General features: G+C 31.8%; 2 protein-coding genes across 4 annotated transcripts in view; one reads left to right on the top strand and one right to left on the bottom strand.

Moving 5' to 3' along the window:
* Positions 1-4638: 4638 nt before the first annotated feature.
* Cdk1 (Cyclin-dependent kinase 1) lies at positions 4639-6317 on the bottom strand. The gene has a single exon (XM_014417626.2). It carries the CDS (start codon positions 6076-6078, stop codon positions 5167-5169), a length of 912 nt encoding a protein of 303 aa, XP_014273112.1. The 5' UTR covers positions 6079-6317; the 3' UTR covers positions 4639-5166.
* Positions 6318-8096: 1779 nt separating this feature from the next.
* Positions 8097-19205, top strand: part of LOC106678859 (A disintegrin and metalloproteinase with thrombospondin motifs 6) — a 36123-nt gene continuing 25014 nt past the window's right edge. The window contains exons 1-8 of one of the 3 annotated variants that reach the window (XM_014417653.2): positions 8097-8304; positions 8373-8725; positions 11850-11994; positions 14038-14339; positions 17185-17274; positions 17348-17469; positions 17599-17733; positions 17836-17982. In XM_014417653.2, the coding sequence (XP_014273139.1) occupies positions 8217-8304; positions 8373-8725; positions 11850-11994; positions 14038-14339; positions 17185-17274; positions 17348-17469; positions 17599-17733; positions 17836-17982 (1382 nt within the window). In that variant the 5' untranslated portion in view covers positions 8097-8216. Of the gene's footprint in view, positions 8305-8372; positions 8726-11849; positions 11995-13586; positions 13962-14037; positions 14340-17184; positions 17275-17347; positions 17470-17598; positions 17734-17835; positions 17983-19205 lie in introns of those variants that run through there. The other 2 variants (XM_067046741.1, XM_014417654.2) reach the window with 2 other exon arrangements.

Raw genomic sequence — 19205 nt, 5'->3', positions numbered from 1 at the left:
CAGTGTTATTGTTGTTCAAAATCACTAATTTGTGATGCTTTGGACCATTAACAGTTATCTTAGTGTTATTACAAGGCAACTGAAACATGTACGTGAAGTAATTAAATTACTAATGTAATGATTAATGCTCGACACTGACTGAGGCTAATCCATCTTTTCTCAGCTTAAAAGACTGACTTTAAATATTAATGATGGATTTGGAGGAGAAGTTAATGTATTGTCCTGCTTTACTCAATATAATTGGAGATCTATGATTTGGAAACCTCCAGCTAGATGAGGAATTCTGTCATAAAACAAAATGGCTGACAAAATAAAAACTTTTGCATTAAAATATTTGTTAGTTAGAATGTTTTACTTTAATTACAGACGTCACTCGCCATAACTCAATATTAACATTATTCTTTTAAGAAAACAATTTTTTAAAAGATTTATCCAACATCTTATGAAATCTGCCTTTGAAAACCGGTGAACCCAAAAACTTCAAATTCATAAAAAATTGTAGTTACTATGTTTTACAACCAGATGTTTCAGATATGTTCTTATAATGAATGGATAAAAGTTAATTTTTTTTTAACATGATAAGTGAATATTTAACATTATATATCGATTGTTTACTTTAAAACAACTTAAAAACCGACTATACCTTACTTACTAATGTGGTTTCAATTGATTTAATGACACTAAAAAGGAGGTAAGTACCAAAATTTATAAAAAAAATGTTTCTTTTACTGATAAAATGATTTTTTTTTTCAAGATTAAGGTCATAAAACATGGTAACTTAAAAAATAAACTTTTATATTAATATTTTAATGTTTGCTAATTACAATGATTTATCTTTAAGCATATGTCACTTAATATCAACACTATTATTTTTAAAATACATATTTACTCAAAAGTCTTCCAAAAACTATGAAATCGGGCCTAAAGAATCTGACTTCAATTCACATATTCTAAAGCAAAACACTTATTCAGTTTATAAAATGTTTAATTTTCTTTTGTCTGATAGGTATTATTAACTTTTTACGAGGTGCCCTCCAACCCCAGTTGAAAATTTTTTTTCTATGATTTTGTTCTCAATATTTCATGGTTCAGTTTAGTTTAGTTATTGCCTAAAAAAAAAAGATCCTTGCTAATTTTCAGATATTCCAGAAGTGGAACAATGATGACCTGTTTAGGTTATACAAAAAAAAGTAACTTTTTTCTTAAAAGTTTTAATTGAATATTTAGTAAAAGAAAAGCATTGTGTTTTTATTAACATTGATAACAAATAATTATAATATAGTACACTGATAACAGTGTTTATAAAATGATGGGAAAATTAAGAAATTATTATAAAATTGAACATTTAAAAAAATGCATGGTGCTAATATGGTTTATAACCCATGATATTGTGGAAAAGAATGAATGTAAATACATTTTTGGACCAGTCTGTGGACATTTCCTTGGAAAGTTGGAAGGAATATGAAAAGAAGGAATCTGGCATATATCAATTTCTTGATCAGAACTATATCATGATTCAGTATCAGTCAACGATTTTAGGTAATTCAAATAGTCTATTGCTGCTTCTACAGTTCAGAATATATTTTCCATTTTCAATTATTGACAATAAAAAAAAAAAAAAAACAACAAATGTTACATGCCTTTATTATATTTAAAAATTTGAATTAGTAATGCAATGTTATCATGACATAAACAAAGTAATGGCTGAATGTAAACTAACACCAACTGAAGTTTGTTGCATATTTATTCTACAGTTCTAAGAAAATAAAAGGGTTATTCAATTAGGCTCTATTGGTAAGGAATTAAACAAAATATAAAAAATCTTAGTATTTCTATAAATTTTGGACAACAATGGCAGCTAGAGGGTTTATAAATTTTCCTATTTAAAAAAATGATTAGTAAGCAATATTTTAAACCCTTAGCCATAGATTAAATTGTGAACATTTTCAATAAAATATTAACTTATCTAAATGAGATGGTCTCATCATAATTTTTAAATAACGTTCCAAAAGAGGATATATTGTATTTTGATAGAAAAACTTTTCAAATACAAATATATACCCGTGTCTATTTAAAGATCTTTCGATACTGAATCTATTATGTTTCATAGAATATATACAAAAGAGGAGATTATAGATTATATGCACACTATGTCGATTTAAAGATCTTTGCATTTCCATTCTGAATCTGCTAAGTTTTAATAGAATATATACAAAAGATAAGACCTCATACTACCCTGCAGTATCAGATGGTTAGATCATGATGATAATAAACATTAACCTTATTTAAAAAAAAAATGGTTAGTGTAATTATTACTTATCTCTATTTTTTATTTTTTCATTATTACTAGTTGTAAAGGCGCACATATCCTTTAAAAACATATTAAAAGCCAAACTCTTATGTCTAAATGTTCTTCAATCTTTCTTAATCAAACTACAATGCAACATAGTAAAACAGAAATAATAATCTAATTTTATTTCAAATTTCTAAAAATCCTTTAATACAATCAAACACACTCTCATAACTAAGTGGAATCTTAGTTTTAGTGTAATAATAATATAATTTAAACGTGAAGACAAAAAATACACAATATTCCATTGTTTTACATGTCACAAATTTTCTTCAATTTATTGAGTTAACAAGAGCCTAAATGGACATACATTTAGTCAAACATACCAATTATTGACTAATTGAGAATCTTCCTAAACAAATATAAATGAAAAATTATATATTATATTAACTACGATCAAACTAAATAACAAAAAAGAAGATTGATAGTTTAGAAACTGAAAATTTAATAAATGTTAAAGTAATAGTTTAACTTATTGCCTGAAGATAGCAGCACAAATCGAAAAAGCTAAAACCTATTATTTATAACTAACTCCATAAGATGCCAGCACTATCCAATAGCCATTTCCCAAGTCATAATCTGAAAGTATTTATTTTCTTAAAATAAAGATAATGCAAAGAAAGCTAAGTTTCGAATCTTTTGGTTTACTGGAACTGATGATTTGCCTCTTATGATTTCTTATTTGATTTTCATAATTATTTACTTTTGTGTATCAACTGCTTTTTTTACATTTGTAATAATTTTGTTTCTCAAGATTTAATAAGCATAATAGTTAATACTGTAAATCCTAGCTTAGGTGAGAACTACATAATTAGGAGACAGATTATATAATAATTATAAGAAAACTCAATGGGCCATTTTGCCTGTTTTGAAAAAATCTGTTTAAAAATACTCATAATGAAAAGAAGTTTAAAACTAAGGAATGCATGAGTTTTTATTTGCTTCTTGCCTGAACTCATTAGTATTACTTTGCTTACAGATTATGTTCAATAAATGATCGTCTATCATCAGGATAATCAAAGTATACTTCACTTGCTAGTTACTCCATCAACAAGAATCATGTTATTCACAAAACATATAAGGAACATTCTATAGAAAGTTAATTGTATCCACTCCTCAAAAAAAATTTGTTGACAAATTTTAAATTTACATTAAGTTTTTTAAATCTTAAATTTTCTACCATCGAATAGGTGTTACAAATCAACAATTTCATTAATAAAAATTGATTTAGCAACATAAGATACCCTGTAATTTTACAAAAGTTGACTTATGATATAATGATAATTTTGTTTTGGGATCTAAGCCAAAATACAACTATAGAATGAAAGGAACAAGTCATATACTTGTGGTACATGAATGAAGCAAGTTTCACTCAGAATTTAATTATCATTGAAATCTTGTAAAAATATCAATAAAATCACTGCATAAAATATATATATTTTTTTATAACAGCATTATAAATAACCAATTAATAAAAAATAAGTTGATGTTGAGTATAAACATATATCCATTAAATTTAAAGGCAAGAATATTTCACTAATTATAATTCATAAACAGTATGTTCTACGTTACAGCTTTCATATCATTTTTAGGATATGAATTTCATTAGCAAATTCCAACACTGTTTTGGAATTCGAGTCTGTGCAAATGAAATTTTTCTCAAGAAGGCATGCATGAAAGCCGAAACTTTAACATATATTCTTTTTTTTTTCATTCAATCAAATAAAAATAGAGAACTCTTCATTAAAGTGACAAACCAAAAATAAGAAGAACTTAGTCCATCAGGGCTAAGAACAAAAACTAGATAACAACCATATTGAATAAAAGGAAAGGAAATGCTGAATAACAAGACATTATTTAGTATGTATTACATATAAAAAGCAGTTTGAGAATATTTAGCTTTTATTTTCCTATAACTTTTACATTATACATTTTCTTTTAATACTACTTATGTACCTATTTAACCTGTTGTCTTCTAATTACTCTATATTCTTTTTTATTTATTATGATTGTTATCTTGTTTTTGAAATTAGCCCTAAAACATAGCCATCAATAAGATGAGTTTTACTTATTTGTTCTTTATTGACCACAGTCAACAATAAATGAATCATTAAAAATGAAAATGGATAAAAAAAAAAATTTAAACTAATCAAAAACATGTATACTTGTATTAAATCCATATTTAAAAACTAAAAGGAATTACAAAGGTGTTGCTAAGTACAGATGAAGAGAAGGGTTAAGGAAAATCATTTAAAATCAATAGTTATTATATTAATATAAAACAAATGTATCATATAAAATTTATTTTAGTATATACATTCATTACCTGTACAGAATGGATTTTTTTTTTATTGTTTCTTTCCAAAACAATACACATTTATGTCATGGATCCCATATTGATTTTTCATCTATATATAACACAATACATTTATTTACAATTACACAAACTCAATTATAAAATGTATAATACCTTATCAAATTTTCAAATATCAGAAAGTATAAAATGTAATCAAGCAAGACTAGAAAAACTATAAACATTCTTAAAGAAATCAACATTGTAGAAAAACAACAAACATAAAGCATCTTCCAACAACCACTTTTAACTGTCATCAAACTCCAAGTGCGCTAGGGACACATAAATTTTGTAATAGAAACACCGTCTGAACATGTTCCTATGTTTTATGACAGTCAAAAGTGGTTGTTGGAACAAACCTATAAAATTTTAAAATACTGTAAAGTTTAATCAACAAAATTAAAAATGTAATACACATTTTAACCAAAATTATTAAGGTTCATAATTGATTTGTATCAATACACTAATTAATCGCATCATAATCAATAGGTATTATTTTTTTATCAAAACCGTCAAAATATGGGTGCTGCAAAGCTTCTTCTGCAGTTATCCTCACAGCAGGGTCGTAAATAAGCATCTCTTTCAGCAAATTTAATCCTTGTTTGTCTAAATTCTTTACATGAGAATCCAAGGTATACTTGGTCCAGTTAGGAAATGTAGGTTTGTAATCTGGTAGTTTAACTACATCAGGCCATGTTCTTTCTGTTGGTGTACGAAGAACTCTAAATATTCTGAATAGTTGATCAATCTCTGAGTCTCCTTGGAATAAAGGCTTCCTCGTTGCCATTTCTGCAAAAATACAAGCAATAGACCAAATATCAACTGGACAGGAATAACGAGTGGATCCTAAAAGCACTTCAGGAGATCTGTACCACAAAGTGACAACTTCATGTGTATATACCCTCACAGGTATACCAAATGCTCTTCCCAATCCAAAATCAGCTATTTTGATAACTCCTTTGCCATCAATCAGTAAGTTCTGAGGTTTTAAATCTCTATGTAAAACACGGCGCTTGTGGCAAAATAAAATAGCTTCTAGTATTTGGAAGAGATATGACTTCACCTCTTTAGGATCCATAAATTTATCAGATTCATATGAGTCCAAGTATTTTTTTAAATCCATAGACAAAAATTCAAAAATGAGATATAATCTATTTTCTTCCATAAGTACTTCTAACAATCCCACAACATTAGGATGTTCTAATTCTCTTAATAATGAAATTTCCCTCAAAGCAGTAGAGGGAATACCTTCATCATCACTTTCCATTCTTATTTTCTTAATAGCTACTAACTGTCCAGTTTTCTTATTCTTACCTTTGAAAACAACACCGTAAGTTCCCTCTCCGATCTTCTCTATTTTACTGTACTTATCCATTTTAATATATTTCAGTAAAGAAATAGGCACCAAAATACGAAAAACTGGCCTAATCTACGAAACTACACTAAACGTTCCAGAGTTCATTGAGTAGGCGACCGTTACAACTTTGGCGGTTAAAGTGTATGAACCATTCGAACTAACCTTCCATTGCAGCCAGTAAGTTTATAAAATATTTCATACAATTTTCATTGTTGAAATCGTACGTCTTGAATTACAATGTTTTTAAACTAGTAAATATTAAAAATTCATCTGTCAAATTGAATAACAACCCAAAATGTTAATATGTCGAAAAAATATGACACAATAAAATTATAATAATTTTACTGAATATTTATGAATAAATAGTAGTTAATTTTTTTTAAATTGTTTAGAGAATTTTCAAAACTAAATTGATTTTTTTATAAGAGCTAAATATTAATAGAAAAATAATATTTTTTTCAAATGAAGGGGGGGCATTTAATAAGTTATTAATTTTTTTTAATTTATTCATAAAAGTAACTTGTTGGGTTTATATTTAAATAAACAATAATTTATAAGCCAAAGGAATTATTATTTCCAAATTTGAAAAATATTCGTCCCTTTCTAGTAGGTTTCAACCAATATCAAAGTGCTAGAACGAGTGAAACTATATCTTAATTTCAATATGGGTAATCACAAGTGTTTGGAACTATTAGATGTTCAAAAAACACTTTTTCAGATGAATCATGTTTCTATTTCTATCTACCATCAGAATTAATATAATTTCAAATCAGCATTGATATTTAGGCAAAATCCCGTCCAGACTAGTGGGTTCTAACATAACATAAATTCATTCCTATTCATGCGAATCTAGGCCCCGACAAGTGAAGATCCGTTAGGGGTTTATTTATTTATTTATCAAACTTGCGTGGCGAGCGGATGTCGATTGGGCACTATCCTATTTCAACTTTGAAACAGGATAGCAGTGATGAAAAAAAGCTCCAGACTCTAACACAATGAGTAAGTTCTAAATGACTTACGACAATTATTGAAAAATAAACTACCTTCAATGATTCATGTTATCTGTTTATTCTTTAAAATATTTTTCTTAGCACTCAAAGATAAGCCCCTTCTTCCAAACATTCAAAGATACATTTTTATTAGTTAAGATGGGGAACCCGTCCGACCAATTTGGAATAGCATAGCGACCCTAAACTCATTCGTTGGGAGTCTGAATCCTACATATTTTTTTTTCAATCGGCGTGACAACCCATTACTGGGTCCTGGCCTCCTCAAGCAGCTGCCGTCAGTACAGCTCGGTTAAGTGCAGCTGCTCTCTAATTCCTCACTATGAGCAGGATCCTCGAATCTTCTTCAACACCATCGAACCATCGAAGCTTTGGGCGGCCTCTCGGCCGTGTTCCATGCAGGCACTCCTTAGTAGTTTATTTGGGATCTCATCAATCTCCATCTTTGCCACATGGCCTGCCTAGCGCAGCCAACCAATTCTTACAATTTTTCCAACATCAGGCTCACCGATTAACAAATACACTTTTTTTTTTTTTTAATTTAATTTAAAAACCTAGTATACTCTTTGGCCATCGTTAGCTTGGGTACAACTTGATTATTAAGGTTAACAACCTATTCAAGTCAAGTTGAGGAAAGAGTATAATGCAGGAGGTTAGCTGCTAGAAAACGCTAAATCAAAAAACGGGCCAAGTAATTAAGTCAAGGGGCGCGGCCGAGAAGTAGGCGAGTACGATTCAAGATTGTGATAAACGAAATTTATTTCGTGTAGCCCTCACGAAATGAAATTCAACGAATCCAATTTAATGCCTCTTAAAATGATGCGGGCCTGAATACTTTAAAACGCTCGACGTATAATGTTATTCAAATTTTGAAGTAATTATTGTCAGAATTCAACAATCTAATACTTAGATTTTATACTATTTCAGATAACATACTAGGTCTGCGATTATATACATTATACATTATAACACCTATCGATAGAATTTGAACCTTTTAATTGTAAAACAATAACACATGATCATAAACAAAGAGTGAATTATATGCATTACAGATTAGTGATAAAGGTGCAATAAAACTCCTTCGTTTCACAACTTATCTAACATGATTTCAATTCATGTGAACAAGCTAAATAATCATTCATAAAAAAAATGACAAATATTGGTCTAAATTGGAGGCGTAATGTAACTTTCCTAATATATTTTTTTAATTTGCTTATTGTGTGCTATAGTTTAGGAGGTGAATTTTTGCTTAATCTGGTGTTGTGAATCGATATCTACATGAGTTTAATAGATATATTATTTCAGACAGATATACGAATTTTGAAAAATACAAGACAACTGTTCCCCGTAAAGTTAATGAAGATGGGGTATTCCTTTCTCATTATATCCCACATTTCCACGGAACTGGAAGAAAGAAACGAGATACGGAAAGTGAAAAGTTACACTACATCGTCCCTCTGGACGGGATCGACCATCACGTCACCTTATGGCCAAGCAGTGACTTCTTGACTCCAGGGATGGTTGTGGAGACTCACTATATGAGGGATAATAAGAGTAAGATCGCAGTGAGGCAGGTGAGGCCGACTCAATGTCATTACAATGGCTTCGTCAAAGGGATAGATAAATCAAGAGCCGCTCTGTCAACCTGCTATGGTTTAGTAAGTTATTGTTAATAGTTTAAATTCTACAACTGAAAATTTGAAATTGGGGATTCAGTGCTTTGAAGGGAACTATTCACGCTACTTCTAGTTCTACAACTTGGTTGTGTTGGTGTTTATGTTCGCTGGTGAATGAGGAGGTTTGACGCAGGGGGTAGATATAATCTTCGAGGAAGGAATATAATGGAGGGTGTACGCTTCAAAGACGAGTGACGCCAGATGGTATGGTTTATTCCTTTCCGAGGCGTGGCATCCGGTACGCTATATTTGACAGTTGCTGCCAGAAACAGCTAGGAACATGAAGAAATGAGTGTACTGGAGGGGTAAGGTGAAAGAAAAAGTGAAGCCAAAAGGCGGGCCTTACGTTCCCTTCAGGGGTTGGCAGAAGTACTAGCCCATCACTGGCTGCCTTTTGTTTCAGTTAAGATTATAAAGCAATACTATTAACCTCCATGCAAACATTATTTTCATTGGCCTGGCCTTTTTGGCTTCACTTTTGCTTCCTTGCTGAAGGAGAGTAGGGTTAAGCCACCCCCAGGCCTAGAAAGGAGGATTAAAAAATCCAAGTTGAGAGTTACTCAAAGTGTGCTCACATTTTGTTGTTGATGTTAGTTTTTTGAATTACTGTTAATTATCAGTCACTTTTTTTGTTGTAAACATTAAATATTCTAAAGAATAATGTTTATTGTTTTTACTTTTTTTTTTAATAAACAACTTTCTCCATTATATCAGAAGTAATTATTTATTTGTATCAAACCTAATATTTTAATGTTTTCCTTAAAAGATATTAATATTTTATTAACTGTTTCTATTAAACCTTAAATGAAAAATTGACCAAGTTAATTAAATTTATCTTCATTCCTTACTTTTGAGAACAGTAAATGTATTTTGGGATTCTTAATATTTACTTTGAAATAAGTCTGAAAGGAACAGATAAAAAATAAAAAAATTCTCGAGAACGGCTTAATCGGTTTCCATTATAGATATACCAAATTATTGGAAATAAGAGGTACGACCGCTTCTATTTTCTTCACATTAAATGAGGGGGTTTATAGATAATTACATTAATGTGTGAAATCCCTATAAATTTCAACGATCATCAAGTGGCGTGGCCTAATCTATTACAACTACCATATTCAACGTAAATAGTAAGGGTCCCAAAATATATTTACTGTTCGAAAAAGTAGAGACTAAATAAATTTAATAAACCGAATTTTCGTTAAGTTGCTAAATTTTTTAGTTATTGCTTTCTCAGACCAGTTCATGAACAATAAGTTTCTTTAAAGGAAAATATTAAAGTATAAAGTTTGATACAAGTAAATCAATATTTTCTTCTGATATTATGGTGATAGTTGTTTATTAAAAATACTGTATTTTTTCTCTTTCTGATGGCTTTACAGACCTTGTAGATCTTTGGCCGCCTGAACCAGCCTTCTCCACACCTGCCTATCTTGGACTACCGCTTTTCAGTTTTCTACATGCCGTTCTTTTGCATTTTTGTTGATTCTGTCTAACAATATGGTTATTGGCCTCCAACGTGGTCTCTTGCCTACTATACTCGCATTCATTGTCTAATATAACAATAAACTCCTCCTCCTTCGTTTTTCCCCTTTGTTTTCAAGTGTTAATAAAACATTTAAATCACATTATATTTGTTTTCCAATTTGAAATGAGGGGAAAATAAGATCTTAGAGATGGAGCTCTACTGCTCTTTCCTTTTTTTATTCTTTTTTTTGTAAACAGGTGTTGACTTGCAAGTATGGCATCTCGAATGTCGAATCCAGACCTAACATGCCATTGATGCCCTTTAAGCCCACCTATTGGCTTCATTTTGCATGAAAGTTTATCTCCTCGATGAGACTCTTTCTTCCAAGGTTTGGTGACGAAATTGCAAGTTGGACAATCAAATTAGGCGGAATCAAACCAGGATATTTGGTCGGAGATTAATGTGTTAAATCGAGTTACTCTATCTGCGCCATATCAGTCTCTCGTGACTTTTATAGCTTATTTAAGTGAACAAGTGAATAGGATGAACCGAGCTTAAAAGAATGATAAATAAAATGTATTGCATTCTTTCCAGCTTTTCAGTAGAAGTCATTTTCAAAAACCCGTTAAAAAAATCACTCTTGCGAAAAAATGTTTTGTAATCAGATGGTTATGACCCTTTTAAGTTCAACAAAAAATTGTGTGCGACCATGTATGCGTTTTTGGAATCATTCTTAAGTCCAAACTTTCTTTCCTGGGATTTCTTCTACTTGCCGTAGACGGAGTAGCTTTCCTAGAAGCTTTTCTTCTACATAAAGCAAGTTACTCCAGCATCGCTTACAGTCATCCGCTTATAGGAAGGCATGTGGCTTCACTGGAATTCAGTGCTACATTATTGCATTAGGTACATTAAGGGCCCCATCCATAAAAAACAAATTGGAAGAACAACGATGTTCTCGCCGGACCAGAAAAAGTATGTAATGTGTTCAATAAAGTTATCATTAAAAAATAAAAGACCCCTACCGTAGTGCTTGTTATTAAACTTAAATGGCTCTGAATCACACATGTTGAGGGAGATAGAGGTTCTGATAAGGCATTATGAAATTTGACGGCACCTGTTTTTTTTTTAAAGCATTTCAAAGTTCTAGCATAGGAACTGAATCAAATAGCTTTTAAATTAAGGAATGACAAAAAAAAATTTTTTTTCTCTATACTTTCTCAAATGTCTTTATACCATTTTGGTGTAAATGTTTTACTTTCTTCAGGAAAGGAGAATGATACTCACATAAGTTTATTAATTCATGTTTCTAGTAATTACCCGTCAATATTTATTTATATTCCCATTTTTGTCATATTTTCACTGAAAATAATAAACTATTATACTCTATGGAAAATTTATCGGAGATGGTGCTTTTCATATCCTCTGGGTAAAATGAGCATCAATTCGGCATTTTAGGTTTTGTTTTAGCCAGAATATCATAAAAGGGGAGGTGGTAAATTTCTTTAGAGGTTTCTAAGGTTTTTTCTTGTGGTGTCAAGAACGATCAAATTATTTAAATTTTTTTGCGAACAAAAATGAGGGGAATATGTCCGAAATGACGAAGATGTGCAACTCACTTTTTTTTTTTACTGAATACAGGCCGGTAACATAAGGGTCCCCGGTGAAGAATATTTAATAGAACCGTCGCTGGACGAAAACGAAAGCAGCGAGTATCACGTGCACTATGTTTACAAAAGGAGTGATATTAAATCAAACACGAATGCTACAAACTGTGGAACTAAAGGTAAGCTGTATTTATTTAATATATATAAAAAAAACGCAATATTCTATTTGTAATTAGGTAATACACATTTTAAACACATTGCACACCAAATTTTAATGATAAAGATAAAAATAATTATTGATCACATCGCTGATCACTTTTTGCCTGATTAGTCTGACAAAAAAAAATATAAAAAATATTTTGTCTTTGAAGTAATCCTTAGATTGTAGATAGACTAATATGTTCAAGGAGATATTCAATAACAACCTGTATGTTAGTACGAATGAGTGTGTAGGCCAGGATTATTTACGTAGTTGGTTTTTTTAAAATTAAATCATTTTTTACTCCGTTTCATTTTTCCAAGTATTGCCATTTTATATCTTAATCAATTGTTATTAACTAGAATTCGAAAATATGTAAATCGATTATCAATATTTTAGTTAAAGTATTTTATCGATAATTTGATGGTATCCCCACAGTAGCCAAGCAGTGGTGTTGTGGGGCGGGAAAGATATTCCCACTCTACTTTTTCCAAAAATCCTATATATATTTAGGCGACTCGTGTTTTTTTTTTTTTTTTTTTCGAGTTATAACTCAACAATAGTTGAATGGGTTCAACGATTTTAAATAACCTGTCAAATAAATACCTTGTAAAGGGGTGGGGGGATTCTGAATCGCCCGATGTTATTCAGTTCTCAGAAGAAGGTAAGCGTTTCCACACTGAAAAATTTACGACTACATCACTGTAGCCAAGTGTCTCTGAACACAAGTGCTGCCTATTTTTAGGTATTTACCCGATTTTGGGGTATTTTTTACCTTAGCGGGCAATGGTCCGGTATTCGGGGATTTAGGGTAAATGGATTTACGTTATACATTGGTGTTCTAGTGCAGTGTCGCACTGGTCCTTCGACTATTTTTTTTAGTTTATCATTGGAGACTTTTTCTATCACTAACAGGTTATTATTATTCCTTACATTCTGAATTGCAGGACATAGCCGTACCTATACCATTTGGGGCCCGGGATTGATTTATTTTTGAGGGATGGTATAACTATAATTTTTGGGCTTGGGCAGATTTGTTTGTGGGACCCAGGTCGGATTTATATTTGAGGCCCGGGGTTGATTATGTTTGGTGTCCGGGGCGGGGGTATGCATATGACAGCCATGGTTAACATATGACAGTTAAACATGGCAATTAACGCGTCTGTTAGTCCACTGACATTACTTGTACCATCAACTATCACCCCAGACTCAGTTCGTCATTAATGGTGTCAGTAAATGCTGTAATGACTGTAACTATCAAACAGTTACACCATGATAGTGGCTGCGACTTTGGGCGCAATAACGGGAACTGCACAATAGTTCACCGTCAAGCCATACACGTGATAGTTGCTTCATTACATCTCTTGTACTATCAACTATCACGTCAGAGCTAATGCAACAAAGCAATCATACAGCTACAGTTATAACGATTCTCCCAGAGCAGGTGAAGTGGCTGGCATTTGTCGGGTAAAACGGGTATTTTCAAGGCACTGAGCAGGTATTTTTTTGTCGAGTAAATCGGCAGCACTACCGAGCACCTGCTAGTTTACAAGTGTGAACAGTGTGTAGTTAGGTTATATTTGAAAAAGTTACTGGTAAATATTTGTATGGTTCAGTTTGGAATTTGCTATCATACCTAATGAAGACTTTGCGTCATTAATCATGCTGTCAAAAAAGTGGTCCTCCTAGTTTAATCGGTTTTAAAATTGAATGTATTTTAGTTTCAAATCATAGTGATATATGTATGGAGAATCTCATTGAAAAATTATTTCTTTGTGAACTCGTGTTTTTTTGTGATGATTTATTTAGAAATTGAAGGCCCAAGGTAGAACAATTGTTTCGGAGAGGTATGGCTGCCCAATCAAACAATATGTTCTCTCTTTCACTTCCAAATATACAACTGTCTTGGTAGAACTGTACCTGTCTTATTCACCTATTGGATTTAGGGTACTAAATAAGTTTATAATTAAATTTATATTTAAAAATAAAATTCAATTTTAATTGATATTATCTATTGGAATAGGAAAACTAGAGGACGCCCTAAAAGAAAGACTGGAATATGAAATGAAATACGGTCGTGAGATTGAAGGGTCAATCAAGAATTCTATAACCAATATTATGCGGTGCAAGACAACACAAGGAAGGGGGAAAAGACAACACCCTGAAGAAAAGGAGGAAAGTGAAGATGACGCCTGTCCTCCATGTGAGCAAAAACATGGCGCTAAAGCAGCTAGCTTCATGGAGATACTCTTCGTGGTCGACCACAGGCTTGAGAAGTTCTTCGAACATGATTTGGAAACTTACCTCTTCACCGTATTTAATATGGTAATCTAAACAATTTATTTTTTTCCTTATTCCGTTAATCTATGAGCTTACATAAGTTAACGATTCTAAGAGACCGTTTGTAGCCAAGTGTATTAAGGTTTCGCCTAAGCAGCCTCGAGCCTGCAACAGCATCCGTTCGATTCCGAGATGTGTTGACTTTTATTTTGCTGCTCACAAATGAAAACAACACAAGGCTCACGGAATGAAAACTCGACCCCTCGACCTTGAAATAAGTTGGTTACCTATAGAATAATCCTTCCGTATTAGAAATGCCCAGATAAGGGGTAAACAAAAGTTTATGCCTCTAGAAACCCATTATTTTCTTTTTGATGACAAAAGAGTTTCATTATTATGTTATTTTAAGAATTTGGAATTAAGTTAAATATACGGAACATACATATTTTCATAACTTATTGAAACTGAATTTTTTAGTACGTAAAAGATTATGGGATGGATGTAGTCAACCGTAGTATTTAACATAAACTTGCGTGGCAGATATTTGTCGAGCAAATTTGTTGCGCGTGCTCAGTAGGTGAGAGTACGGCAGCATTTGTCAATTTTTACGATATTAAAGGCTGCTACAAATGTTACTATCACTGTTACGGGCACTATCACCGCCACCGTAGAACTTTGGCTAGATGCGGAGTGTTTACCGTGACGATGTTAGTGACTGTAAGTTTGTCTTGTCACGCATGCGCAGGTAGTTGATAGTACTACCAACTATCAAGCAAATCCTGACAAAGCTGCAGACTTCTTGGCTATTCCCATAGGAGAAGTCTCCTTCGGCCTCCTACTTTCTGGCATCCGCTGACAGTGCCCATACCATCGCAATTTGTTCCTTCCAATCCCCTACGGAACTCCTTTGGTCACCCCTAGCCTGCTTCTTATCTCCTCATTCCCGACTCTATCCAGGCGGATCTCTGCCGCTTGTAGTTTGGAGTTGAGTCCTGGGTTAAGTGTCCAGGTTTACGTAGGCGTAGTTGAGTGAGGGCTCAACAATACTTCTAAAAATGAATCTTTTGTTGTCTGTTGAGATGACCGTATTCCAGAGGACTGGGTGCAATATACTAGTCACCCTTCTTGCCAGCCCAACCCTCCTCCTAACCTCTGGTTCCGATGCATCGTTCCCATTTATTGTGACCACAGGTATTTGTAGGCGTTTACCTTCTTACATACGCTTCCATTAATCTGAAGGTCCGCGGCCTCTTTGCAGTTTACTGGCAGTAGGTTTTTAAATCTTAAATTTCCCAAATTGTGTGGGGGTGATACTCTCCCTCTCCTCTCCTTTCAGCGACGTTTCTTACATAGTTTGGACATTATTATCTCTAACCGAAGTTTATTGGGATTAGATTTCATTTATTGATTAAGAGTAAAATCGTTAAAATTGACTACTTATTGTATGGATTGAAGTATTTTATATATCAATAATTTACGTGAAAGCACTTTCAAGCGTCTAGATTTAATGATATTTAACAAGGGATGAATTGACAAGAGGCCAAAGAAAGTTTGATGATAACCTACCAAATATTTTAGAATAATTACAAATCCCAGGGGAAGAGAGAAATGTTTTATTTAGCCATGCTGCCCAAATACATTGGGTTGTTACAATACACAGGATACCAATTAATCCATGATCCATATATACTATACAAATATTTACATGATATAACAAAAAAATTCTTCCCTTACCTTTTCCTTTTACTTTATATTAGAAGAACTGAACGATTCGTATGGAATCCCTAAGCGGTCAATCGGATTGACAGTAAAACCAGAAATGAACGTTCAGTTGGTAAAGTGAAGACAAGATGGATTATTATTATTGGAGAATATCCAATGATTCAAAATTTCAAGTGGAGGGTTACTGAGAGAGTTGAGGACATTCTTAGTAATGGTGATCATTATGAATGATTGGGTTTTAGAATTTTTTCCTCAACCCTTCTGTCTTAACTATGGTAAGCCATCTAAATGTCCATGTATTGTCAATCTGATTGATTAGGTAGGGGTTTCTATACTGGATTATGTGCCTTCTTCCAAATATTTATCCAAAGTGTTAAGTGTCTAAAGTAACGCCTAGAAGTGTGTGATCAATCTTTTCCTTATTCTGTTATGATAGTACATAGTGGCCTGAGGTTGTTAAGGGGTCAACTCAGCAACCTTGAGTCTGCGGATTCTTGCCTATGCTGGTTGCCTTTTTTAGTATTGGCACCATGGAATGAAAATTTCACCTTCTTGCTCAGGTTAGAATAGGTTGATTATTTATAGTGATAACCCCCCTATAAATCGGAAATGGCCAGGATAGTGTAGGGGGTAAAAAAAGTGTATAGTGGCTGAGCTACTGTAGCAACATCCTAGAAATTATTATTATATGAATAAATGTCTTGAAAACATGCTGATGTGTTTATGCCAGGTAATTGGTATAATTAAAGTATAATAACATGATACATTGAAATATAGCTGTTCAAGAAATAGCCTCCAAATAAAAAATTCAACACTTAGAAATTGGGATTTAAAGTAAAAAACAGTGAATCTATTAATTCAATTTTGAATTACTGATACATTACAGTTATGGCACTAAAGAAAAAAAACAAAGGAAAGTAAGTATGGGAACTAGGCAAAGAAATAAAATTATTATGAGTTTAATTTTAAGTGAGCTATTTATGAGGGACCTGGAAGGCAGCCACTGAAGGTAGAAGAGCACATTCCTCTGTCATTAAATCAACCAATTTATAACTGAGAATTATTATTTAAAATAAAAATAAGTATAATGGAAAATATATTTACATAAATGTGAATAAAATAAGAAAGAAAAATTTTAGTTCATCTACTCATATCAATATTCTTTCAGGTAGTAATGAACTTTCATGACAGATCCATAGGCACACCAATTCGTTTAAAGATGGTGAGACTAATATATTTGGCTTACACTTTACCAAGGGTAGGTTTAATTTTACCCATTTAGACTGGTTTAAAACAACCTAAATGTATTGTAACATTCTGTTTTTGTTTAGTTGGATGTAGCTAGATATCCTCCTTCTGTGCTTCTTGGAAACTTCTGTGATTGGCAACTAGAAGTAAATCCTTATTTGGAAAGCCACCCTAACCATCATGACTTCGCAATTTTCGTTACCAGGTATATACTTTTTATTTTTTGTTTTGCTATTCAGAAAATATTAAATTGAAGTTACACATTTTTAAAATTAGATCTAAATATTACAAGCTTAAACAAACAGGTACATGTCAATTTAATATTTTATTGTAGGTTCTCTCCTTGTCAAGAGAAAATTTTAGGTGTAGCGAACATGGCAAGTCTTTGTCGTATGGATAAAACATGCACTGTTGTGAGCGAAGAAGGATTACTTTTAGCGAATATAATCACTCACCAAATAGGTCACAGGTGGTTTATATATATATATATTTTTTTTTTTTTAATGATAATTAACCATTTGTCATCTTATGATATATAAACATATTTTTAATGGTAGTTGCATGTTAACAGTTTAGGAGCAGATCATGATGACGGCGATGTTGGTGGTTGTGCAGGAGAAGAACCTGATGGGACGAAATACCACATGAATCCTGTCATGTCCCTTTCATCGACAGAGTGGTCTATTTGTAGTCAACATTGTTTAAAACAATTTCTGCAGTAAGTCTATTATTAATGGATAACAGTGCATGATATTAAGAGCAGAGATGAACGGTGGGGACATATAGCACAAGAAATATTTATTCTAACAAAATACTAAAAAGCTTAGTTGTAGGCTTTTGTGCTTTGTTTCAAAATGAAGTTGTCCCGACAGCTTTAATGATGAGATACTTATATTGAATTTGATCTCATATTTGGTATTAAAATTAATAATATCATTTGGTATTAATTCTAAATTATTTCCTCTAACCAGGTTAGAAAAGACATATTCTAATTCAGTACCCTCCATTAAATAAAACCTAACTCATCTGGGCTATAATCAAATCATAACAGTATATGCTAACAAATTAAAGCATTAATAAAGAACCAAAACCATCTGTTTTATAAACCATTATTTTGCCCTTTTATTATTTCTTATACAAATGTTTTAATTTTTTTTTTTTGTTATAGTTCTGTTTTTTATACCATTCAAGTGTTCTAATTCTGTTAAAATTTGCAATATTGAATTGAATTCTTTATTTATTATTTACTAGCAGTCCCGGCAATGCTTCGCTATTAAATGAACACAATTGATAGTTTGATATCAATTTAGCTGAAGTTAAACATTTACGTACCTATTATAATTTTCATGTTTTGACTACAAATTCTTTACCAGAATTTTTAAAAATATCAATGAAACGTTCAGCCATATCTTTATTAATTGTAATCCGATTTCAATGATTTTTTTTTTGTTTTGTAGGGAGTATATTCCCATACAAATAGCAGATTAAAAACCCATTATAAGAACTTTCAAAGTTATTGGATAAGTAACAAAGGAACATTACATTTTTATTTATATAGATAGGTGATATGCGAAAATGCACTATACCTGTGATCTTTGTCAGATTTAGGTGATTTTTTTCTTAGCATAGGTAATCCCATTATTTATCATATTGTCACATCATATGAAAAAATGTATACTTTTTGAGAAATGTACAATTAATGTTTAATTTTGATCATAACTTTTTTCTACTGAATAAACCTAAGATTTTAATGGCTAAGAACCTTTCCAGAATGAAACTGAACATTTAAAAAATATATATTAAAAAACATGTAAATTGGTTAAGAATTTTCGGAGATCTTAGATAAGTAACAAACAAATTTTACATTTTTATTTATATAGATTATATTTTGATAGTTTTGGCTGCTCGTAGAAGAGTATGTTACTATTGGTTGAATTAAGC

This window comes from Halyomorpha halys, unplaced genomic scaffold (assembly GCF_000696795.3).
Source record: "Halyomorpha halys isolate HHAL.00 unplaced genomic scaffold, Hhal_1.1 Scaffold164.1, whole genome shotgun sequence".
NCBI classification, from domain to species: Eukaryota; Metazoa; Arthropoda; class Insecta; order Hemiptera; family Pentatomidae; genus Halyomorpha; species Halyomorpha halys.
The sequence above is the reverse complement of the archived record's forward strand: the minus strand, read 5'-3'. Positions and strand labels throughout refer to the sequence as shown.